The following is a 26899-nucleotide window of genomic DNA, read 5'->3' as shown; positions in this document are numbered from 1 at the left end:
TAGTGAGGCATATGAGCTCCTGCAAAATGGGCCCCTGGATTATCTTTCTGCCACTGTCTTCTACCACTCATCACTACCCATGTTACAGTAGAGGAACATGGATCAACTCACTCCCCAGAATTTCAGAGATGTTACTTCGAGCTTTCACACATGCTGTATTTGCTTCCTGTAACACTTTCCTTTGTACCCTAATACTCCCACATTTCCTGTAAGACCCAAACACACAGCATTTTACTTTGCATTCCCCCACCTCGTGTCCCTATCATACTTGACACATGCATCTCGTGTGGTGGGACAGTACAGGATTTGTTGCATAGATCATCAACTTCTGCACTTACTGGGGTGCCCTTGTACTGAATGCTCCTGCTCTTTTCATTTCCATCTCTTTTATGTAGGACTGGCACATAGTAGGTGCTCAGGGAATGGTTATTCAACTATTGCCTTTATGAACACATTTGTAAGGACTCTTTGAAGACATAGAGAAGACCAGGGAGAGGTGTACCGACTTATTCCAGATGAGCACACATGTCTCACTGGCTACATTTGGCAGGGAGGTGAACAGGCAGAATATCTGAGGGCCTTGACTCCTGCAGCTTTGCTTTAATCATTTCCAGTTTGTGCTTGGCACCAGGCACCTTGCTAGAAATTTTAACAGAATACCAGGAACACATGGTCCTTTTTTCTGAAAGAATTTTCATTCCAATAGAAACTCTAGATTAGTGGACATCATACTTAGGGGACTCTGGAGCCAAATTTGCAATCATTGTTATGGGGAAGAGCCCAAGGACTGTGCATTTCCTAGTACAATACTCTAAATCAGAAACGACTACCTTTTTTTTAAATTTTATTTTATTATGTTATGTTAATCACCATACATTACATCATTAGTTTTTTTTTTATTATGTTATGTTAGTCACCATATATTACATCAATAGTTTTTGATGTAGTGTGCCATGATTCATTGTTTGCTTATAACACCCAGTGCTCCATTCAGTACATGCCCTCTTTAATACCCATCACCAGGCTAACCCATCCCCCCCCAGAACCCTCAGTTTGTTTCTCAGAGTCCATAGTCTCTCATGGTTTGTCGCCCCCTCCGATTTCCCCCCCTTCATTTTTCCCTTCCTACTATCTTCTTTTTTTTTTTTTTTAACATATAATGTATTATTTGAGATACGACTACCTTTACAAAGACAGGTGCCATTTGAAGAGCTCCATGTTCCTTGAGAAAACCAGGACAAGTATATTTTCTCTAGATCTAAGAAGTTTTAGAAAGTTTGGATCCCTTTCCCTCAAAATAAAATAAAGTCACAAACTCCTAATCAGGCTAAGTGCCACTTTCTTTATTATATTTGAAAACAAAGAGTACTATTGGATGAGACCAGAAACAACTATTCAGGAATAATTTTCACAAAATTTAATTATTGAAAAACAATAATTTTATAAAAATGCATGAATGTTCTTTCCATTTGTAAAATATGCCACACTACCTAGAAAGCATTCCCATGGAATATTAAGTTCTAGGGACCAGGACTGGGAAAATATTGATATGAAATGCTTCCATCCCAGTCTAATTCAAAAATAAAGGATTTTAGTGGGTACTTGGAAGTTATATATCAGTATCTAATAAACAAATAAATGCATAAGAGCAAAAGTATAGCACACTGACTTCCCTATAGTCAGGGCAAATGGTAGCAAGTTCTCCATTGCCAAATGGCAACTGCTTTTGCATTGGAATATGATGCTTACACCCCTTTAACCTCCTGCACTGGCACCCCTAACTTACGAGTTACTTGATGAAGGTTACTTATGTTACTTATGTGGAAAATCCTTTGATCTCAGCATCTCCTGTACATAGTTGAACTAAAATAAAAAAGGTAGGGATTTTGCATTCAAATATTTAAATTATTTTGGTTTTGGGAAGGACTGGGTTTAGGAGTACCCATGGTTCTTCTTGCCCCATATCCTGTGTCCACCAACAGAAGATGGGAAATTCCACCAAAACTTGTGCCTCCTTGTTAGGGCCAGAGAAAAGATTTCCTTCCTTCTCCTCTACTTCGCTCTCTTGGAGAAAAAGGGTTAGGATGGGCTGATCCACCTGACCCATAGATCATTGTTTACCATTTCCAAAGCAGAGTTCTCTCCCAAGCTCATTTTGGACTCCCTGGGTTCCTGCAGTACACAGACAGGTGGAGCTCTGCTCTCTCTATTCAGCTTTTCTGCCTGCTACTAGACAAGTAGATCAGATTGGTTTTAGGCAAAGAGCTCCCTTACCCAAAGAAAATGAAAACACTAATTCAAAAAGATAGACACACCTGTATGTTTATTGGAGCATTATTTTTAAGCCAAGATATGGAAGCAGCCCAGGCATCCATCAGTAGATGAATGGATAAAGAAGATGTGATCTATATCTATGTCTATCTATCTATCTATCTATCTATCTATCTATCTATCTATCTATCTAGGAGTATTACTCAACCACAAGAAATAATGAGATCTTGCCATTTGTGATAACATGGATAGACCTAGAGGATATAATGCTAAGTGAGAGAAGTCTGATAGAGAAAGACAAATGCCATATGATTTCACTTACATGTGGAATCTAAAAAACAAAACAAATGAACAAACAAAAACAGGCTCTTAAATACAGAGAACAAACTGCTGGTTGCCAGAGAGGGAGAAAATAGGGGGATGGATGAAATGGATAAAGAGGATTAAGAGGTACAGACTTCCAGTTATAAAATAAATAAATCGTGGAGCTAAAAAGTACAGCATGGGGAATATAGTCAATACTATTGCAGTAACATTGCATGGTGACTACACTTATCATGGGGAGACCTGAGTAGTGCATAGAAACTAATATTGCATTGTATATCCACAACACTTCAATAAAAATTCCTCTTCCTTTGGGCCCTGCTACACCCCCAGTCCTCCTGTCCTGCTGGTAAAACCAGTATAGACCTTTGATGCCACCTGAAGCTTTGCTCCATCCCTCAGTTGTTAGTACCTGGAAGGAAGGACCACACAAGGATTAGCACCCTAAAATTTCAGTGCTGCATTTTTTGAATGTATGTTATTTGTAATCCCAACACATGAATTTGATGAAGAGTTAGGTACACATAGTTTTCTGGCAAAATATTCAGTTATAAGCAGTTGATCTTCAGTCAGGTTAACACACATTATTAATGCACTGTGTCACTGAACCTATGCTACACATCATCAGGTCAGATTCTGCATTCGGAGACAGCATTCTTATGAAAATGAACGGCTGTGCCTTGTGTTTTCAGCTCATCTTTTTTGTTGTTTTAATTTTTGTTGATTCGGGTTATTATTGTACTCTGCCTCAGCACTCCAGATTCTTTTGCTGAGACTGTTTATACATTGTGACAGACTTATGATGGTATCTGACCTGTTATTCTCCCAGTTCCTCTAAAAAAGTCTCGTGTCTGTGCTCAGTGGTATAGAAATAGAACTTTTTAGCAAAAATGGGAAACAAAACAAAAAACTCTAAGTCCTCCATGTTGGAAGCCTTTCCATGCTTAAACATCAAATTCCCTTTCTGTGGCCTTTACTCTCACTCCCTCCCCAGTATGTGGACATGTATGTGGATATGCACACATATGTGTGTATGTAAGTCTGCATGCAGATAGGTAGGCATGTATACAAACACATATGCAACACAATTTTTGCAAGAGATACCAAACCTTTTGTTGTTCCCTTTAATGCTCTCTTCTCACTTTTCTTTCTCTACAGAGGAAGTTGCCTTTCATCAGAGCATCGAACTGAAATAAGCTCTGCATTTATAATGCACATAGAGTTTTTCCAGCGCTTGTCTAATGAGAAACGATACCCAAAATTAGAGCTTGCTGCCTTCCAATTATCCCATTGCATATGATTTTGTTATACCACAAATAGTTATTTTCTTCCTTCCCCAATAGCTACATAAATGGGCCATGGTAATCTACTCCAAAACAAATGGCCAGGCATTGCTATTTTCGCTGTATATAGTAAAAAAAAAAAAATTATTATAAAAAAAAAGAGAACAACAACAAGAAGAAGCCTCTCTCGTTAGTGTCTACTGGTCACAATCACCAAAGTAGGCTCCAGCTCTCTGGCATGGAAGAGGGTTGGAAGTTAGTTCTCCAAGAGCACGGCTTTTCTGAAATCTGGAAGACAGCCTAGGATAGGATAACAAGGTGCTGCAGGGCTTGGTAGCGTCAGTTACTTTTACTTGATTTTTGGGAGGCTTGTATTTTCTAATGTTGATCCTGCTTTGTGCACAGGCAAATAATGGGTCAAGGCACTTAAAAGCAGACAGCTGCACTGGACTTGATTCATCCTAATAAAAAATAATGGTCGCGCTTGCCTATTAATCTCTTTGCCACCCTAGAAATTGAGAGATTAGGGGATGTTGAAGTCAAATCTAAAATGTTCTGCTTTAGATGGTTAAGAGGATGATTGAAATCAATAAATCCCAGGCTTTGGGGAAGCCCAGATGATTCCAAATTTACTAAAGACAGAAAGAAAGAAATGCCAGCAGGAGCCTTTGGTGACCGCAACTTGACCACTGAACTCTGCAACAGCTCTCCCCTCACTGGGACCTCCTAGGAGGAGCCTAAATTTTACTTGATCCCGTCTCATTATGATGTTCTGCCTGTGAGGAGCAGCAATCATAGTAAGGGCATGGTCAAGCAAATTGAAAAACAGAGCAGCCAGAGTTAAAGGAATCAGTCAGTGCCCGGCAGACCCATGAATAAATTAGTTGGTCTATTTCTGACAGCTGGGATCTCCTCTGTGGAAATCCCATCACATCTCAGGTTACACAGGCAGCCTCCTGTCTTTAGCTTGGGTCCTGTATCACGGCTTCTGGAGGAACCTGCAGGCCTCCTGAAATTCATGATGGCGGCAGCAGACAGAGACACCATCTCATCGTCTGCGTGGCTACTGCTTTGGACAGCCCGTCTTTCCCCCAACTCTGGAATGTTCTGGCCTTCAGGCCATGGCATCCCAACCATACTTCATATTCTCTTTTCCTTATTTATATGAAAACACTTTCACAGAAATTGCCTAATTTAGCTCTCACAAAAACTCTCTCAGGCAAAGCAGTCATAATAATCTCTATTTTATGCACGGAGCCAATAAGCCCTGAGACATCAACCCTTGGGCCCCAGTGTGTGCTGGGTCGAGGAGTCCTGTGGTTTCTCCCTGGCTCCAGCGCCCAGGACGCTGCTATGTCAGGTTCCCCAGCCGCAGGTCCCTGTGACTTCATGCAGGAGGTTCCGAGTGCTTGGATGATGGCACGTGGAATGCATCTGGGGTCACACTTTCAGAGAGGGGCGCGTGGTGCCGGCAGGGGTGTGCACATGACCTCTCTCTTGACCGCACGCTAGGAGAACATTGCGTGTCTCTGAATGCCGGCGTCCACACAGGCACCACTTCGCAGCCTCCATCGTGTGCTGATGGAGGCAGAGCCGGCGGGTCTGTGGCCTCGCTAACCTCACCAGGCAATTCCACGGGGAAATTTGCTACTTGGAGGACCTTTTCAGAGTCTTGCCTATCTTTCCTTTATCCTCACTGGGAAGGAAGTTGCTAAGATGATGTGAATTTTTTTTTTTTTTTTTAGGCTTGGGTGCCTTGAAAAAACAAGATGAAATGTATAGAAGTACATTCAGCAGCACCATATCTGGCTTCTCTGCACCCACCCCTCCCTTTATATTTTTCTTAGCTGTTCTGTTTTAGTTAGCGCCAATATAGTGCTCCCCTCCCACATATCCCTTTAGGGTGAAATGCCTGCTCAGTGTGCCTCAGAAAGGCAGTATATTTTAGGCAGCCTGATAAAAGACTCTAATAGCCCCAGATTAATGCATTCATTCCTAGCCAATTGAAGGATTCATTACAGTGCTTAGGCTGAGGCTCCTCTCTGACGAATTTGCCCTGGGTAATGAGCCATTCAGCAGCTGCTACCCTGCACTGCTGGTAACCTGCAGAAGGGGGCAGTGAGATGAAACGGGCATAGGAAGAGTACAAAAGTGGGGAAGCTTCTGGCACCTCCAGTTGGACCAGGCGAGAGAGCAAGAAGGTGCTTGTGGACACGGCATCTGCCTCTGGAGCTGGAACTGAGAAGTGTCTTGTGGGGGGAATGTGAATGCATTTAGGACCACTGTGCCTTTTAAGGCTGAGAAGTGAGGTTCACAGCAGACCAAATATGACTCTGCTGTGAAAGTGAACCCTGATTGGGCAAGTAGAAGGAGAGTGATATGTGGGAGAAGCTTTCAAACAATTGTAACTGTCACAGAGTCAGAAAGTTAGGAGACACTCTTTACAAGGGTTGGCTAGTCCAGGGATTCTGTGGGGGGAGTGGGGCGGGAAGGTGATGGTGACTTTACCCTCTAGGGGATATTTGGCAGTTCTGGAGACATTCTTGATTTGTTTCAACTCCCTTCAGGGGCTAGGGGACTGAGAGGCTACTGGCATCTAGTGGGTGGGCCAGAGATGCTGCTAAACATCCTACAATGCACAGGACAGTCCCCACACAACCAAGAAACATTCGGCCCCAAATGTCAATAGTGCCAAGGCCGAGAAACTCTGGCTAGCCCCAAACCCTCCTATCATGGTTGAGAAAGCCGAGACATGGCGAATGGTGATTGGCTCAGGGTTACAGGGTAGGAGGCCTGAAGAGCTAAGAGGGGCAGGAACTTGTGTCTTTTCTCTGTCAATGACATGCCCTTAGCTCTGGGAGGCCAGCTTTCCAATTCTGCACTGATAGGTACTTTTGGAAAAAAAGTTGTTCCTTCTCCTCCCAGACTCCAGAGCACCCTTCCCAGCCCACATCTCCAGTAAAAAAAAATTCCATTGCCTACTTTTATGAGCTCCTGCCAGTCCCTAACCACTTTGGTCTAGGCAGATCTCTTTGGGGGGTAAGCTTATTATCTTTGTTATGCATTTTAGAAGTCGATGGTGTTGCTGATAAAAATAGGAATCACCAGCAGAGTTAGCGCCAGACATTATAAGATGCTGTATGTGCAGTGTTGTTGCAAACAATTCCCCATGAGGGTGGAAAAGAGACCCCTTTCCCATACACATAACCGTATCTCACAATTATTAAATATTGATTCATTTCAGCAGGGGCCTGTGCCTGATTTCAAATGAAGGCAAGTACATTAACTTGTGCTAATCTCATCTAGACCCATAGCATTGCACCCTTGGCTGTCTCTGCTGACCCACTCTCTCTGATTGACAGCGTAGATGGGATCCGATTCCTTTACCCACCACTCTGACTCTAGAAATAAGCATATATGAGTTTATATCTGGAATTATAGGATGTGTGGGATGTGAGCACTAGAGCTTAATAAAAGAGAAAAGAAGCCTACATGATGATGAATAGCAATTACAGGGAATTAGATTAGTATCAGTGTCTGGAGTAATCGTAAACATTTTCTGGTGCCGATGTTTGATGGCGCTGGGGAGGTGGGGCGGGGGGAACAGGGGGATGATAGAAAGGAAGGGAGGCCAAAGATAAGAACAAATATGCAAGTCCATAGTGTGTGCTTAATGGAACTGAGATTTATTTTTCTGTGTGTCTTTTTAAGCCTCCAGATAGATCACAAAAAATACAGCCAGCCAGAAAAGAAATAGCCCAAATGTAATTTAAAGGACAGCTTTTTAACCAATACTTCAGCTTGGAGACACCTGTCCTATGTTCCTTGAAGATGCCCAGCTCAGGGGAGGAGTATTAAAGTTACTGATTTATCTTCAGTAGCACAGACCTATTTTTAATTTATTGCCTGGTGACAGATTTTTTGTTTAGCTTTTCTGTGTTACTCAACATAACCTTCTCAGTAAAAGAAGAGCAGCTCGTAGGCCATTGTTTTCTTTGATGTCCTAGTGCCCTAGAAGAAGGCACTGAACTCGGACTTCTCAAAAGCATGTTGACATTTTCTCTGGCTTCATGACAAGCAGCAAATTTCATAGTAGGAAATATGGTTGTTCTGCCCCCCTGATTCACAATAGAAGTGTCTGTGTATGTGTGTGTGTGCGTGTGCATGCACATGCGCTCACAGACCACCGGTGTGGCTTTTGGGGTGTGTGGTGTGGCCGTAACAGTTTAATCATTCCAGTATCAATAGTTAGGCCACAGAACCTGTTGCCAAAAATATCTATTTTAACACCATGGAGCCACAGGGAAGAGAATATGTATGATGTAGTTCAAACATACAAATGAACACTCAGTTGTTGTGCCCCTACTATTTACAAGGAACACTGATCCACGCTGGGGGATATAAAAGGTGAAGCACAGAACAGAAATAAAAATAATATAGATCTTTCCTTCTGAGTCTCGTATTCTAGTGAGGGTGCTAGGTGCTTATACCATTTACTAAGACAGCATATGATATGCTGTATGAGAGGGTTTGAACAAAGGGGCACAGGAAGACAAAGAAAGGAACAATTAATTCTGACCAGGGGAGTTCAGGTATTCCTCAGAAATAAAGCAGAGTGCCCTACTGTATGCTGGGCACTATTCTAGGTGACAGGGACAGAATGGGGAAATGTGGATAAGGTTCTGTTCTCGTGGGCTTCACATTCTAATGAGAAAATGTAAATGACAAATGCCAAACAAATTATGACTTTGGGGAATGGATGTGTGCCCCAAGATAATGCAAGCAGGGTAACCAGGTTGGGTAGGAAGCTATCTTGCATGGCACGGTCAGGAAGGATGCACAGTAGGTGACAATTGAAATAAGAACCAAATGACAAACAACTAACCATATGAAGATCTGGGAAAAGAGCATTTCAGGAAAAGAAGCAGAAATCGCAAAGGCATGAGGGAAAAGCCAGCTTGGCACCTTCAGGGAACAGAAAACAGGTCAGGGGACTGGAGCGGAGTTAATTCTGGGCAAAGCAGTCCATGGAAAGTCAGAGCTCCCCTGGGACCTGCGATGTGAGAGACACAGGCATGAACTTCAAATTTCACTGCAGTGAGGTGCCTTTAGAGGTTTTTAAGCAGGGGTTGCAATCTGAATTACGTTGTTTTTAATCACTCCAGTTGTGATGCAGGGAATGGAATGTCTATGTCAGTGGTAGAAGTCAGAGGACCAGAAAGATGGTGGACCTGGGTAGTAAGAGGGAAGAAAATGAGAGCAAGGCAGGGTGAGGGTTATTTTTGAGATAAATCCAACAGGACTTCATAATGGGTGTGGAAATCGAGATAAAGACAGAAATCACAGGTTCCTATGTCTTTGTCCCAAACAACTAAATAGATGATGATGTCATTAACTAAGATGGGGTAAGTAGGAATCCAGAACTCTGTTTGAGACATAGTAAGTGAAGTTTTCTATTGAACAATGAAATAAAAATGACAAGTAGGCCAAATCGCTATCCTTTATTGAGCACACACTGTATGCACCGTATTGTTCTTAGCTCTTTATACACTTGAACTCATTGAATCCCCAGGATAGCTCTATGAGAAGGGTAATTATTAGATCATCTTTTCTTACAGAGGGAGAAGTGAGGCTCCTTGATGTGCACAGATAGGTTAATGTTGTCCTGAGTGCGCATGTCTTGCATTCTAATGGGGAAGGGCAGATGTTGGCATGAAGACCATGCAGTTGTATTTCCCATAGTAAGCCTTGGTCAGGTGGTCTGCACACCTCAGTACCGGGAGAGCAGAAATCCCTGTCTGAGTGATGCAGGAGAGCAGATGGCCCCGTGTCAAGATTCATTGACATCCTGATGGGCCCAATTCTGCCTGCTGTGAGCTGATGAGGTCTCGAGAAAGAGAGTTATTGTCAAATTCCCAACTTGCCCTTTTCGATATAAAGTTCACTTGTAATATATATATATATTTTTTTTACTCCGGTTGTTAATGCATTTTGTTCTCCAGAGTGCGAGAGACCCAGCTTCCTGCGTAGCCTTTAATTAGTTTCTGGATGATGACATCTCCACCGAGAAGCAACTGGTTGCATCCCTCCAGTCTCGGGGGGAGATAAAAGAATCTAATAAAGACATTTGGTATTTCTAGGTGATGTGTTTGACAAGCTTTGTATTAACAAGAAGTCATGTTGGAACTTTTTTCTTTCCCCAACTGCTTCCCTCACTTGCTCCAGCACTGTGACATTTCACAGGGGGATTAACAGAGCCATCACAATCACGGAGAACTTGTAGCTTAAAACAGACCAGCCTGCGTCTCCGCCCCCTGTGCTGGAGGGGAAAAGGCTTCACCTTGATCTGTTCGCAGACCTTAACCTTTATGAGGGATTTAGTGGCAATAAGGCCTCAGAACAAGAAATCAGTTTAAAACCAACTGACAAGTTACTTTGGACAGCAATGGGGCCAGTGGACAGCTGTGGGGCTTCAGGATTCAAGGCCAGATAATGAGATGTTTCTTGCACATGCCTAAATTATCCCCGAAGACCATGGTGACAGGGAGTGTGGGTATAACTCATATTTTCATTTTGGCATAAGTGATAGCAGTGCTTAGATGGAGAGAGGCAGAAACTCCCCCAGGGCTGTCTCCCTCTGAGTTCAACCTTGCACGTACTTGAGGGGAAAGATAAGAGCCTGTGGAGAAGCCATACCAATACCACAGTCAAGGCTGGGGTGGGGAGGACTCACCACAGCCTCCCGACTGCAGCCAGCAGAGTCCCCCACTGCACACGGTTTGATAGCCCGTGTATGAGTGCATAACTACCACTGCTTTTAGGCAATTGGGAATGAAAACGGAAGATGCCACCGAGGCAGCTGAGAGTCTAAGTGAGCTTGGCACCATCGGCAGCCAGCAGATGGGCAGCTCCAGGAAGCAGACTTCTGCAGGGCTGAATGTGGGACCTCTAGGAGCCAGGGGCTCCATCTCTGCCCCCTTGTCTCCAACTGACCTGGATGGGACAGCCTGGAGAGGGGAATGGCCGGTACCTGCCCACCTGGGCAGCTCTTAAGGGCAAGAGGAGAGTATGCGCGAAGAGAATCGTTGCCAGGAGTCCAGGAGATTGTGATGACAGACACACTTACATATGTGGTTACTTGTACTGTCACAAGATGGAGAAATGTGAACTCAGTCCTGGGGTTGGGTGACAGCACTGAGCGTTGTAGAAAGACCATTCCTCTCTCCACAAGGTGGGTTTCTGAGCAGAAGCAAGAACACCCAAGGGGCAGAGTTAGCTAACCTCTTCCTAAATTTGGAGAAAAAGGACCCCTATTGAAAATGAAGTGGCACCACAGGAACTGTAGGCTCCTAAAACTGCAATGTATCTGAAGAGTTTCTCCAGCTAAGGCTCGGGGTAGCCAGCCTTGCCCTGAGCCTGATGGGGTCTGTGTCTCGTTCCTCTAAAGATCTTTAGGAGCTTATGCAAAAAAAAGTCTTGCTGGAGGAGGGGATAGCTGATAGGGTCTGTGATCAGAGCAAAGTGGCAGACACAGTTCTATAGCTTACCTTAACTGGCCACTTGAGTTTCACAGACATCAGCTGCATTCTCCGTTTAGGAAGACAGAGACATAGCCGGATGCCAGAGACCAAGGGAACAAAGGAAACTGCTTGGAGAGGCTTTGTGGCAGGCTCTGGCTGCTGGTGAAAACAAGAGTAGACAGTTCCTGGTGGGCAGGAATTAGAAGCAGGGGGCATCAGAAACATCCTGCCAGCCGCCACCTTGGAGATGCATGTGAAGAAAACACGCGTGTCAGAAAACGTCACAGGTGTGCTCTAAAGAAATCCTGGTCAGCGATTCCGGGGTGGATTTTTACAGCACACAATTATGCTGTTTACCACTAATTGATTGAACTCTGCATTATCTCAATCACAATAGCATTCATTTGTGGAATGATTAGCAGTTCACTAAGTGATTTCAATTATACCTACATATTTCATTTGATCTCCAAAACCCTTTGAAAGAGGTGGGGTCTGGGATCTGCCACTTTCTAGGTTAGTGGCTTTGAGCACACTGTTAGCTATTTAAAGCCCCAGTGTTTTGCATTAAATCGGAAAATACATGACAAGTACCTAGTATTTATTAGGTACTCAACAAATACTAGTTCTCTTCTATGAGGAATAATAATAAAAAGTAATATTATCTTGAATTTCCCTTTTTATTCATGTCATTATGTAATTGAAGCAGATTATTAATTGAGTCCCTTTTGGATAGCATTATTTTAGTTTTTGAGGACCTCTAGTTTGTGTAAAGCTTAGCTGATTTTTTTTAGGGACACTTTATTAATGAATTGCAGTTGTCTGATTTCCTGTATGTGACCTTGAGTTAGTTGTTTAACTTCTCTGATTTTTGTTGTCTTTATTGTGCAATGGGGATAATGGGTACGAATTTCCGTGAGGATTTAAAAGGAAGCAGTGAATGTCAAACTCCAGCAAAGTGCTTAGCATAGCTGGTGTTCAGTGGCCCTTCCCTTCCCATTCCCTCTCTCCTTCCTTTATGACCTGGTCCCTTAAAATCTGGTCCTGCTTGGCAAGTGGAGCATGAAGGCAGTCATGCACATTTAACCCAAAGCAAGTGCTATTCTACTAGAAACTGGTTAATAACCAGTCCTGTCTGGATGGCAGGTCCACATCATGATTAGCAATAATACCCTTATGTTCCCACATTAAACAATTGATGAAGAGAGGCTTCTTAGCAATTTCTTGGATGTTGCCAAATATAATGGAGCACTTACAGTTACAGGTAAGTTGCTGTGAAATTCAATTTACACTAATATGCCCAGAAGCAGGAAAGCATAGAGTGAAGAATGCATGGTGTTTATTTTATTCGCCTACGTCTCTATCAGGAATGACTAAACTGGGTCAGGAAGCAGAGCTCATAAAAACTTCCTTCCACATTTCAGCTGATCCTGAAAGGAACAAATTCCAAACTTCAGAACCAGTGGTTTATGACTAATCCTGAATAAATCACTAGCTTTTCTCTCAGGGCTTCATGATTTTCCAGCCAACATGAAGGGTTTTAATATGGAGAGAGAAAAAGAATGAGATGTAAGAAGTGACAAAGGGTTCTGGTAAAAGAAATAACAGTCTGCCTGTGCTTTGTCATTAAGAACATTTTCAAACTATGATTTGGGATTCCGAATGTCTGTAATCTGACCTTTCCCTTCTGGAAAGTGGAGCCAGCAAGCACACTGCCAGCAAGGAAGTGGGGTCCTGTTGTACATCCCCACCCCAGGTAGCAGCCTTCGTCCTCACCTAAAGATATGTTCGTCTCCAAACTGCTAGCTCACCTGCAATAGTGGGTAGCATCCACTTTGGTGAAGGATGGGGTCCCATCTCAACCTCGATACTGAAGCACCTCCCCCACAGCTCCTAATGTCTGTATTTATCTTCATAGTGGCCTCTAGAAGTACACATTTTTAGTAACAGTAATAAATCACATTTGAATATTACTTTACGTTTAAAATGTGATTTCTCAGTTTTGTCTGATGCATAGAACATCTATTCTGAAGAGGCAAGATAGTAACATAATTAAACTAATCAGTGAGTTAGATTATTTGCATGAGTTTATGCAGCTAGTAATTGTTGGGTCTGGTCTCATCTTATCTTCTGATGCAAAGGTTAGGGTTCTTTTTATCAAGGGATGAAAAGTCCCACAGAACCCACAATATTGGAATGTGCATTCTGTTATACAAAATTTTTTTTTTTTCGTGGAGGTTCCTCAAAAATTTAAAAATAGAGCTACCCTATGACCCAGCAATTGCACTACTGGGTATTTACCTCAGAGATACAGATGTACTGAAAAGAAGGGCCACATGCACCCCAGTGTTCATAGCAGCAATGTCCGCAATAGCCAAACTGTGGAAAGAGCCGAGATGCCCTTCAACAGACAAATGGATAAAGAAGATGTGGTCCATATATACAATGGAGTATTACTCAGCCATCAGAAAGGATGAATACCCAGCATTTGCATCAACATGGATGGAACTGGAGGAGATTATGCTAAGTGAAATAAGTCAAGCGGAGAAAAACAATTATCATATGGTTTTGCTTATTTGTGGAACATAAGGAATAGCATGGAGGACATTAGGAGAAGGAAGAGGAAAATGAAAGGGGGGAAATCAGAGGGGGAGACGAGCCGTGAGAGACTATGGACTCCAAGAAACAAACTGAGGTTTTTAGAGGGGAGGGGAATGGGGGGATGGGTTAGCCCAGTGATGGGTATTAAGAAGGGCACGTATTGCATGGAGCACTGGGTGTTATATGCAAACAATGAATCATGGATCACTATACCAAAAACTAATGATGTAATGTATGGTGACTAACATAACATAATAAAATACATATATATATATATATATATATATATATATATATATATATATATATAAAATACATAATATGTAAATATAATACATAAATATATATATTACTGAAAAGAAGGAAGAAGGAAAGATGGAAGGGAGGGAGGAAGGAAGGAAGGGAGGGAGGAAGGAGAAAAGGAAGGACAGAAGATAGAAGGACAGACTGACTAGTCTTTTCAGTCCAAATAAGTCAAATAAGGTCTCAGTGGACCCAGCAGTGGATTTGATTGATTATTTCTCTGCCATGGTGGAGCGATAGCTAGGAACACCTGGTTGTGGGAAGCAGCAGCTACGGTGCTGCCTCAGATGAAAGCCACCCAAAAAGGCTACAGCTCCCTGCCTCAGCTCGCAGTAGTGGAAGCTGAATGTGAGGGTGCTGGTTAGGAAGTGCTGGTGATGGAGTGGGGGGGGAGAAGAGATATTTATGCAAATGTGGGAAGGTCCAAGAAATATACTATTGAAACCTCCCCTTCACTCTTCTGACAGAGAATAGCACCATATACAAATGAACAGAGAGGGCTCCCTTTCCCGAATGTACTGTGGGCATACAGGTATTCACGCAGAGAGGTAAAGGGGAATGATGGGTGAGGGACCGATGAGTTCAGCAAGCCCCAAAGGTCACAGTGTTGGGAATCTGCATTCCGCTGGACTTAACTCTCCATATGAAGACAATATATCTTGGATCACACAGAATCTACATTCAGGTCCCACTGTTGACACTTACTTGAATAACTGGGCATATTGAAAGAATCTCACTAAGCCTTAGTTTCTTCATCTGTAAATAGGAATAGTAGTACTGCCTTATAGAATTCTGTCAAGATTAAATCAAATAATGGAGTCAAACTCCCTGTAAAATATCTAATGCACAACAGAGATTCATAATGTGTCAGTGCCCCTGTGTATGTGTGTGTATGTACTTGGTGTCTGTTTCCACATGCTTTTTAAAAAATTTTTCTATCTCATATAATCCCTCATTTAAAAAAAAACAAAAAACAGCCTACAACTTTGCAATTTTAGGTTGTATGTCCTTGAACAACTTTCTTGATGCCTCTGCAAATAATTATCCTTATCTTTAAATGTAGGGAAGGAAGCAATTAGATTGACCAACACACCCCATTTGCCTGGAACTTTTCTGGTTTTAACACTGAAAGTCCTATGTTCCAGGAAACTCCTCAGTTCCAGGTAAACCAGGACAGTGGTCATTTTAGAAATAGTTTCTTTGCATAAAGCATATATGTAAAACATCTATTATACAGTAGGTATTTAATAAATAGTAACTACCAGTATTATTATAGATGCTGAGAGTCTTTAGGGGTCATTTCAAGGTCTTGAGGAAGGTCATTCCTTTCAATTTATTTGCATTTCCAAACAGTCTTATAAAAACACCCTAAGTCATTGATTCAAAAAATATTTATTGAACAGCTGTGCCAGACATGATGGTATGTGCAGAGCACTTCAATGAACAAGATGAGCACCGTAGCTTACATTTTATTTGGAAGAGGCAGGCAATTATGCAACTGTCTGGCCTGGGAGGTTCCACTTTAGAAAAAGTGATCAAGGAAGGCTTCATAGAGGAGCTAAGATTTAAAGAATAAGACAGAACCAGCCAGGTGAAGAGCAGGGAGAAAGACAAGCAGATGGATCTGAGTCAAGGAATGAATGGCTTGTGGTGTATCAGGAGGAAAGGGAGCCAGGGGAGTGAGAATAAGAAAGTGCCTTGATGAGAACAGACAGAGAGGCAAGGTCTGGTTCATGAAGGGCTTTTGACATCAAAGAAGGAGTTTTCATGCTCCATGACCTCTCCTCTCTGTTCAGTCTAGATGAAAGAAAGAAGGTCCTAGATCAAGCATATTTTACCATAGCCTGACTCCATTGTTTAACAACTCAATTTTGCACTAGACTTTGCCCTGGTCCATAGTGGCCAGTGTAAAAAGATGGATTAGTTCACAAACCAACATCTGCTTGATTGCATCTTTAAGAGATTTTTGATCAAGATTGAACATTTATGCACCAGGCTATTGACATACACCTGAGAGTCTCTGTGTAGGGTCCAGAAACCAGGAAAGTTAAGGCTGTTCCAGATTGGTCCTTTTAGTACTGTAAGGAGAGAGGTCCCAAGTGAAGGAGCCCTTGCTGTGAAAACCATCCTGAGTTGCCGTGGACATCTCAGATCTTCGCTAAAGGGAGGAGGCAAGAGGAGAGTGCCACTGGCAGTAAAGGAGGCCATCTGGGATGCATAGATCTGCATGTGTCATGCAGAGTAACCTGGTCCAAGCAGCTTATGTGCATTCCCAGCCCCACAGGACTGTGCAATGCTTAATAAAGCATCTTAATTTGGATTTAATAGGATATCTACTGTGTGCTAAAAACAGCAAATTGCTATTTATTAATGACATAATTATTAAAACTTAACACCTGGGCAGTGGAAGCTAAACCAAGAGTGAAGAAGTTCCCTAGAATACTGTTTCAATAATTATCTTATTTAATTATTTACACTTTTGAATTAGAATTTAATAAGAGCCAGATTAAACCTTAACATAATGTATTAAATGTAGAACTGTATTCAGAGTGTGGCTCACTGGGCTTCTGCCTTCCTTCCCAAACATAACCTACTCACTTCTTGGTCTTCCTGTTTCCATATTGGTGTGTTCTCTAGATTCAGAACTCTAAGTCAGCAGAGATGCCACATACATGTTGGTGGAAAAAAGCTAATGACCTTTTTTAAGGAACCATGAACTCCTAGCACATCTCATTGAACTTTGTGGCTTTGGTTCTCACTCCTCTGCTGTTTACTTTCAAACTGTATTCTGGGAAATTGCCCCAGACCTTTGATGGTATCACTGTAACTGCTGAAAGGATAGATCTGCCTGCATATCCTTGATAATCTCACCATCAGAATGTCTGAAACAGAATCAAACTCATCAAAATAATGTCCTCCCCAAAAGAAGATCTTCCTATAGCATCCTGGGATCTGCTAGCTCAGCCATCCAGCTGCTGTTGAACAAAGTGGCATTCATATTTGACTCCTTGTTTCTATTTTCCCCATCCCAGGAATCATCAAGCACCTGCACATTTTCCTGGACATTGCTCTCAAATCCATCCTTCTGTTTCTATCTTTATAGAGCTAGCAGTTTAATCCATGCCTTGAATATCACTCTAATATAGATTAATATATTTGACTTTAATTTCTGTCTATTCCATTCCCTCTGACACATTGTTACCAGATTTATTTTGCTTAAAAGTACATTAAAAATAATAGCATTTTTTTCTTAAAAAAATAATTCCAAATGCTTGCCATTGGCTATAGGATAGAATGAAAATCTAGGACCTAGTCATTCAGGCTGTTCCATACTTTGGCTTTCGCTTACCTCATTGATGTTATATCCCATTCTTCCTTGAGTCAGTTAAAATTTATCAAGCATCCATTCTGTATTGACACTATATATATGTGTTTGCCAAGCACACACAATATTAAAATGCACTTATTGAGCACTTCACATTGCTAGGAACTCCTTTAGGTCCATTTTATAAACTCACTCCTTAAATCCTCAGAAGAACACTGTGAGGTACATGAAATTATTTCTTCATTGCATAGATGAGGAAGTCAGGCACAGAGAGGTGAAGTGATCTGGCTAAGGCTACCCAGTTTGAACACTGTTCAGCCAGGATCTCAACCACAACTCTCTTTTGTTTTTGAGGTAAATCAACTTTGCATCTTCACACATTTCATGATTTCTGCCTTCCCTTTTGTGCCCATATATTCCTGTCACACTTGAAGCAACTTCACTTTCTCAGCCTTTATGACTGTTTTTTTTAATTTCCATATGGTATTCAGAATAGACTCGAGAGACGAGGCAAAGCCACTCTGACGCTCCTACTTGCTATGATCCTCCCTCTTCCTAACTTACAGAGCTTAATATTTGTACCACTCATTTGACATTCAACCACCCACAATTTTGGGGACAAATTTTCTTTATTTTTCAACTCTCTGGGATGTTTATACACAGTGTTTTCCCAAACAGATTGTAAGTTCATAGAGGGCCAACCAAATTTGTATATTTCTGCATGTCATTCATATACCTACAACACAGTTGTGTATCTAAGAGGTGTTCATTCAATGCTTGTTGAATGACTTTTGGCACAAGCTCCTTTAGCAGCTATTTGTCCATTACCAATTATGCCTGGCCACAAAAACTCTTAATAATAGTATTCTTCTTGTGTTGTCTCCTTTAACTACAATTTCTTCCCTCTTCTCTTCAGATTCACTTTTACTTATCTTCTTGAGCTTAGTTTATGTGTCATATATCCAAAAATCTTCCATGACATCCACCTCTAGACTGGCTTAAGTATCTATCCTCTGTATTCCCTCAACATCAGATCTATTCCTCTACGTCACAATAGATTAAGGGGATATACTTCTTTATTTTATTTATTTTTGGGAGAGAGCGCACAAGCATGAGCGGAGGTGAGGGTTAGAGGGAGAAGCAGATTCCCTGCTGAGCAGGGACTCCCCACCCCTGCCCCGTGATGCAGGACTGGATCCCAGGACACTGGGATCATGACCTGAGGTGAAGGCAGATGCATAACCAACTGAGCCACCCAGGTGCCCTAAGGGGATATACTTCTGGACCCATTTTTAATTTCTAGACTGCAAACTCCTTGAGGACAAGGGCTGTGTCTTTTTTAGTGTTGAGTTCTTAGTGCTAAGCACAATGCTAGTATATGAAATTGATCAATGAGTATAGATGAAGGAAGGGAAGGAAGGAAGGGAGGAAGGAAGGAAGGAAGTCAAAGCAATCTTAATATGTTTCTAACAGCCTGCATAATGAGAAGAGGTAAGATGCAGAATGTATCCATGGAAACAATATAAATATATAAATAGCCCTATCTTAGTTGACCAGTTTTATGAACATGAATTAGCTAAGGCCACAGTGCATCCTTATCAATCCAATTTAATTTTAAATACTGACAGTGTGCTAGCACTTGCCACCTAGAAAAATGATACTTTTAATCCCCAGCATCTTAGGCACTATGCCAATTTAGTTCTGATAATTGGGATTGCACCTCTGGTCAAACAACCTCAGCTCGATGCCATGAATGGTCTGCCTTTCAAACTCATCCAGGGCCATTTGCCACCTTTGAGCTGCACTTCTGTTCAGGATTGAAAGGACAGCAAGCATTTCTTCAACTTCTACTTCATAAGTTGGACGCTTTCCAATTGTTAGTGGAGGGAGACAATTCTAGATGATTCTTCCAAGCATGAGGTGTGATTGTCTCATTTAATATACTTACTGTGCTGACAGCTCTGGCCCAAAACACCTTCTCTTCTACTTGGGGACTGTACATTGTTCTCTAGTGTATGATTAGCAGATTAGCTATCATGTAAGAAGCCAGGAAAATGAACTCCCAGTAAACCCTTCCAAAGCAAGAGTAATTCATTACCCAGCCTGATTTCCACTTAAAATGTACTTTAAGCACACTTCCAACTACAAACCCTAAATCACCCTGTGTTCACAAAGTCCATCATTTTTTATTTTATTGCATGGCATTGGCGTGACATAATCCCTTGCAGAGCATCTCAGAGTGCTTTACAGATCAATAAATTACTTACCTGCGCAGTTGAAGCAGCGTCTGCAAGGCCAGCACGGTCATTATGCAAGCAGCCTGTCCTCCAGGAAGCAAGCAAGTTCTGTGGGTGCCAGCGGTGGGTGGGGGCAAGGGCCAGGCAAATGTATGGGTTGGGGGAGTGGTGGTGCAAGAAATGACTGTTCCAGTTAAAACTCTGAATAAAATACATCAAGTTTAAATGATTTTAACACTAAGAGCATTTAAGGGTGCCTGGGTGGTTCAGTTGTTAAGCAATTGCCTTCGGCTCAGGTCATGATCCCACGGTCCTGGGATTGAGCCCCACAACGGGCTCCCTGCTCAGCGGGAAACCTGCTTCTCCCTCTCTCACTACCCCCTGCTTGTGTTCCCTCTCTCGCTGTGTCTCTCTCTGTCAAATAAATAAATAAAATATTTTTTTTAAAAAAAGACTAAAAGCATTTAAAAATTTGGATCCTTCAGACAGTCAGCAAATCAAGTGTTCAGTCATTAACTCATCAATTAAATTTCTGTCCTAGAAAATTCAATCTAGCTTTTAAACTGGTATAGCCATAAAATTGCAGTGTTATGTCTTAGGAGTCCTGGATCATAGAACAAATGGTCACTCCCCAGCCCTCACCACATTGACTCTCCTACCAAATAATTGTGAGAATGCAGGTGTATGTGCAAACACACACAGACACACACACACATACTCACACTGCCTCACTGTCTGATGCTCGATATGGATTTAAATCTAAAAATGATTAAATGGTGTTTACTTTATGCAAGACACCCTATTCAAGACAGCAGAAAATAAAAAGAAGAGTAAGGCTCTTGCTCTGTAGCTTATATTCGGATACTTTATAGCATAGAAGAAAGGTGAGACTGAGGTAACATAAGCAAGTTTATTTTAAATGCCTTGGAGGAGGCTATGGGATCCCCAGGAAAGAGAGGTCGCATCTTTTTAGAGATATCTAGAAGATGTTATGGAAGGGGTGGTAACTCAACCGTACCTTGAACAGTTCCAATAGGTATACATGGTTGGGGAGAAAAGCCTAAGTGACCAAAATCAGCAACAAGAGCATGGGGATTAGGAACCAAAATTGCAACACATGCTTATTAATGAGTGTTCTCAGTTGGCTGGAGTGTAAGAAAGGGGTGGGAGAAAATATGCAAGAACGAAGGCCAGAAGAAGATACTGCCATGATACTCCTTTTTCATGGAGAAGAAAACTTAACACAATCAGAAGTTCAAGTTGAAGAAAGGCAATCACGGAAATTTCCAATCAATCTGATTTCCACCTGAGGGTCATCCTCTGGCCTTGGGACAGGGAATAAGGTCGACGTTTAGGTTTCCTTGGATCTCCAGCAGGAGAGTTGGCATTGTGTACTGGGTGGATGATGTGCCTTGGAATTGCACACTCTGATGGCTCAAATGGGGGCTTATTCAAGGGAAGGACCTCATATGAAGAACCCTAAGTGAGCTGGGTGGAGGGGCCACTTAATTTGTAAAGAACTAAGGTGTCAAAACTAGTGTCCATGGGCTGAACTGATACGTGTTAGTGATCCAGTCCTGATGTTGTTACGAACATGTAGCAGGCTGGAAAGTGGTTCCCTTGAATACCATTATAATTCCATTCTATAAATATTGGTTCGGCTTTTGCTGTTGGCTATAAATATGAGTACATCATGGCTCAGGCTGTCAAAATGTTCTTGGTTAGTGGATGAGAGACGCTAAGCAAATAACCAAAACGTAGTAGGATAAGTGCCAAGAATTATAGTCTGGGAGCTCAATAAATGACATCCTTGCTTTATACACCAATTGGCAGATAAGACAAATGAGCAGTCATACTTGAACTGAATATCACATTCACTGGGGGTAAAGATGGTACTAGAGAATTAGGCTTAGAAGTGCAGCAACAAGAAGCTTCTAATTTGGATCCCCAGGATGAGACAAGTGCACACAGGCAAGTGCTGGCTGTCTGTGGGGTCTACAGGTCCCCGTGGGTTGCTGTCCCTGTGAATCATATATGAGGAGGACCGCAACAGAATATAGGTTCCTAAGAGAAGCCTGGTTCCAAAACGAAAGACTGAAGGAAGCAGGGGTCCTACTCCCAATTTTACCAATTAGATACATCCCTCCCCTCCTTGGGGGATTAAATTTAGGGTGCAGAAGGAAAAGAGACCAAGTGTGTTATGCCTAACTGGTGTGCCCTCTGACTCCCCACCAGGTATGTGTAATGTACTCTGGGAACACAGATGAGAAGCAGCGGTAACTTAAATTTGTGGAGGACAGAGAGGAGTAGGGGTAGGGAAAGCTGCAACAACGTAGCATCTGATTTGGGCCTTAAAGGATGACTAGAAGTTTTGCAGGAAGGACATAAGGAACAATACAGATCCTGAATGTGTGACGGCCAGGAAGGACATGGCGGGTCAGGGATAACAGGGAGGGTAAAGAAAGGGGGGATGCCTGGGAATGTCAGTGGAAACACAGATTGATGCTTGATTCTGAACAGTGCAGTATGCAGGGTTGAGAAGCTTGAGTATTTTCAGGTAGGCAATAGGGAGCACCTGGAGGTGTTTAGGCAGAGATATGATAAAATCAGAATTGCATTATATAAAGAGGACTCTGAATGCAGTGTGGAGAATGACTCGTGGATGTGTGTCGGAGGTGGGTGGGGGTGAGAGTGGAGAAGGAAGCGGGTGGAGGCTAGGAGAACAGTTCTTGCAATATTGCAGTGGAATCCATTCCCATTCAGACTCCCTGACTCTGTGTTTAAATGGGAGGAAATAGAAGCTAAATTCAAGGTAAGATATTTTCTTTCTAGTTTAAGGTAATTCCTCTAATTTCTCATCATTTACTCCTACAGCCCCGATATTTCAGCCCCTGCATTGTTCTGCCAACTATCATTGTAAGACAACAAAGAAATGTTTTAACAAGATTTTTATTTCGCTTCTCTCTGTTTTGTTTCCACAGTATCTCCCAAAATTGTGGAGATTTCTTCAGATATCTCCATTAATGAAGGGAACAATATCAGCCTCACCTGCATAGCAACAGGTAGACCAGAGCCTACGGTTACCTGGAGACACATCTCCCCAAAAGGTAAGAGAGGAAATTGAAGAATTGTTGGCCATGGCTAAGAGGTCATGGCACTGGTGACTTTGTCCAAAGGGTCCTACATTTTTGATAACCTGATAACATTGTACTCATGGTTCTGCAGAAAATTTTGATGTTCTCTGCAAGACAGGAATATATCTTGTAAAATTTCAGAAATCATATTTGAGGATCTCTTGAATCCTGGGGAAATGAATCCCAGTTGTTTCTGGGTGAAATGGTGGTGAGATGTTCCGGGTGAACTCCACTGATCCTCTTTGCTGATGGAACAACCAGTGCTGGTGGCATTGTTCAGGTGGTTGTTGTAAGATACTGAAAACACAAACATACAATGATGAATGAAAGCTTTGAATGGCCATAGTCCTAAAAGGAAAATGTCCAAGTCTGCTTCTTCAGTGTTGACAAATATCTGGTCCCTAGCCCATTAATTGCTTTGTGGTTTTGTTGTTGTTTTACTCTGATTAATCCTAGATAACAAATATAGAGCAATGTGTGACTAAATTGAAAAATTTGCTTTGTCTAAATGTCTAGATATTTTGGAGACCAGACCAAGTGTTGTTTTGTGCTTTCATGGATTGAACATTAAACCTTTAGAATTTAAGGAGAGATGCCATTTATCATTAAGCTAGCTTTTATGCAAGGTGCATTAAATTATTTCATTTGTTTTTAAATATGTACTGACTGCTTGTAATAGTCCAGGCACTCTTCTGAGCACTAAAGCAATAAAGCAAAACATACAAGTTTCTGTTCTCATGAGCTTACATCTCAGGAGACAAGTGACCAAAAAAATGAATATACAGTATAACAGGTGGGGAAAAGGATGAGAAGATAGAGCAGTTTACATTGACAAAAGAACCAGAGTTTGGCCGGGGAAGGTCTTTGAAAAGGTGACATTTGAGCAGAGATATGAATAAAGGTGTTTCATTTCAGTGCTTATTGCTGGTTAATGTGAACTATATTTAAGTAAGTATGTATATGTGTGTGTGTGTGTGTGTGTGTGTGTATGCATGTATGCATGAATGTATGTGTATTGTTGAGTACTGCAGGTTTAAGGATTCTAAAGGAACCATAGTAGTGGATATCTGCTTAGTGTTAAGGTTGGGTCCCCAAAAGCTGACCCTGAGAACGCGATTGGTGTGCAAGAAGTTTATTTGAGGAGCTCTTGGGATCAACTCCAGTGAAAGGGAAGGGAAGAAAGCAGGGTTGGGCCAAGGGAAAAGCTGAGTTGCATGAAGACCAGTGGAATGTCTCAGGTGAGGCTGTGGAGAGTTCTGGAGCTAGCATTACCATTTAGCAATGCTCTCTGTTGAGGCGAGAGGCTGGTCTTTTACACCAGCAGAGCATTCAGTCATGGAATCTGGGCTGTCCCCTGAACGATCGTAACCTTGGGCCAGGGGTCTTTAGGTGAGACAATCTGCGTAAGTGGCGGCACCAGAGTTCTGCCCACCAGCAGCACATGATCCGCTGGAGCAGACATCCTTCCCTTCTGAAGGTGGCAGAGCATCGCAGTGTCCACTCCACTTGGATCTTTAAATAAAAACCATTGCCCTGTTGGAGGTTCTTAGAGAAGGCATGAAGTTTTCAGTGTGTTTGGCCTGAATTGCTGCGAGCTATCCCATGTAACCATTTCTGACGCTACCACTGTGAGCAGAGGGACTGGAGAGAGTACCCGCATGTCTGCGATTCTATCAGTTTGGAATGGCCTTATGATGGGCTGGCCCAAAATCTGGGAGGAGGCTTCTGCTGTGCATAGGACCATCCGAGAGAGGACATGGCCCTGGGGCACATCAGAAGGAGGGGCCATCAAAATGGGCAGACGTTCTAAGTCCACGGTGCACACCATTCATCACTCCTTAATGCTGAGTCCCCAGTGCCATTGGATGCCAGGGCTGTCTGTGCCTTTAGAATCTGTGGAACATTCATCATCACAGGTAGACCCACTTTGCCTTATGTCAAGAGACACTGGGCCCTTCCCTCGTGCAGGTCTCTCTCTGTCTCTGTCGGGTATCTTCTCTTTCTCTTCTGGCTCTTCAGCTCTTTGTCCTTTTCTGGGTCTTTTTCCCCCCCTTCTCCTCTGTACATCTTCTCCTTTTGTCTTGCTCTTTCATGCTTTGTCTTTTTATTCTTTACTTTCCCTTTCTCTCTCAGCATCTTAAACATTTGTACATTAATTTCTTTTCTTTCCACATTTCCTTTCCTCCCTGCCCCCAGCCCCCACCCTCTCTTCTCACAATTACTTCTGTCTCTCGTCTGGCATTGGAGCCCTCTTCCTTTCATCTTGCTGAAGTTCACACTGGCACATCTTAGAGTGCTTTTCCCCCTTTGTGGCCATCCAACAAACTCATTTCTCTGGGGGACTTTACCTGAGCCTCTGCCAGATGCTTCCATTTTACTGGGGTTTTGGCTGCTATGGAAACAGAAGATGGATCAAGGGGAGAGGAGCAGGATAATCAGAATCTACCTGTGGATCAGAGTAATTTAGATGAACAGCCTTTTCCAGATCCCTGGTCCAGATTATCTATCCCAGATTCAAACTGATGAGACATGCCAAGCAGTAACTAATCACCTCTAACTCACCAGGGTGCTGTTTTCCCTGTGACTGATTATTTGGAGATCAGAGGTGTCACTGGGCTGTTGCCAGATCTGAACTGAAGCTGGAGACCTTAGCAGTCAGACTTTCATCTTTCTCCACTAAATATTTCCAAAAGGGTACTTATTTTAAATAAGTTGGGACAGGCTTGGGGTTCCTTGGAGAAAAAAAGATATGACACCTCTCAGTAAAGACTCCAGAGGCAGAGAGCTGTTGTCATCTTTTGTCCCATTCTGTGTGGGTAGATCATGTTTCAATCTGGACCATTCTCACACACATACCCATTATAGTTCCTGAATGGATAGCTGATGGAGGCTAAGCACATTGGCAACACTGATGGCTTCATTGCATTTTCTCCCTCTAGACCGATCTAATTGTTTTGTACATTTCTGAAAAATCCTAGTTTCTTCCATCATAACTCATAGGGTGCTGCTTGAAATAAACTTATGTAAACCTCTTTAGAATATGTATTTTTAGCCTTGACCACCTCTTACGTGGAAAAGGAGAATAAGAGTATTAACCACCATTTTAGTGATGGTTCATACATTTTGATACAGAGCCACTTAGGAGTGAGATCTGATTGGAAGAGGGTGGAGGGGCCTTGTCCATGAGACCATCTGCCAACACTTTACATCAGATGGGGAAAATGTCAGTTATCCATATCCACTGTCAACTGTCCATATCCAAGGTGGCCTCCCAAGCCACAACTCTGTACTACCATTCATCCTGGGAGGTAGTTTCCTCTTATTATTGGCAATATGTCTCCTAGTTCCCCTCATGAACCTACCACTCCTAAGAGGTCAAGAAGAAAGTGCCTGAGTTTTATAACGATACCTGCCCTCTCACTACACAGCTGTTTTGGAGTGTGCAGATGTTGTTTCCACCTGAACGGGCCTTGGTCTTGTCAGAAAGAAGTGCCTTCATTTCCCTGTCTCACATGGAAATTCCACCTGGATCTGCACGAATGTTTGATTGACCCGTTGCCAAACTCTGTATAAGTGCTAGCATCCTCCTGCAGGGGCCCGAGTGCCATCAGGGGACCCTGTCTCCTCTAGACACATTCCCCATTTATGGCTCTGTGCCTTGTCTCTTGTCCTCGTCTAGGCATGCAAGAATTTATTTTTGCACAGCCCTAGGCTCTAGACTTCCTGTGTCCAAAAGAATACATTTAATGTCCTCTATTCCTCTGAGTCTTCCCTAAGTAAATAGAAATACCATCTCTTTCAGGGTATCCTAAAAGGTGCTTTTTAGGACCTCTCTCTTCGTGGAAAAGTATTCTCAAAGCCCAATTTTTATGTCTCCAGTTGCTGTTGGATTGGAAGAGCTTTA

General features: G+C 42.4%; 1 protein-coding gene across 8 annotated transcripts in view; it reads left to right on the top strand.

Annotated features, from left to right (window-relative positions):
• Positions 1–26899, top strand: part of NTM (neurotrimin) — a 943472-nt gene that overhangs the window by 803894 nt on the left and 112679 nt on the right. For all 8 annotated transcript variants that reach the window (XM_078058758.1, XM_078058759.1, XM_078058757.1 and 5 more), the window contains one exon: positions 22843–22968. In XM_078058758.1, the coding sequence (XP_077914884.1) occupies positions 22843–22968 (126 nt within the window). The remainder of the gene's footprint in view (positions 1–22842; positions 22969–26899) is intronic.

This window comes from Halichoerus grypus, chromosome 11 (genome assembly GCF_964656455.1).
Source record: "Halichoerus grypus chromosome 11, mHalGry1.hap1.1, whole genome shotgun sequence".
Classification (NCBI taxonomy): Eukaryota; Metazoa; Chordata; class Mammalia; order Carnivora; family Phocidae; genus Halichoerus; species Halichoerus grypus.
This window is presented reverse-complemented; position numbering and strand designations above follow the sequence as displayed.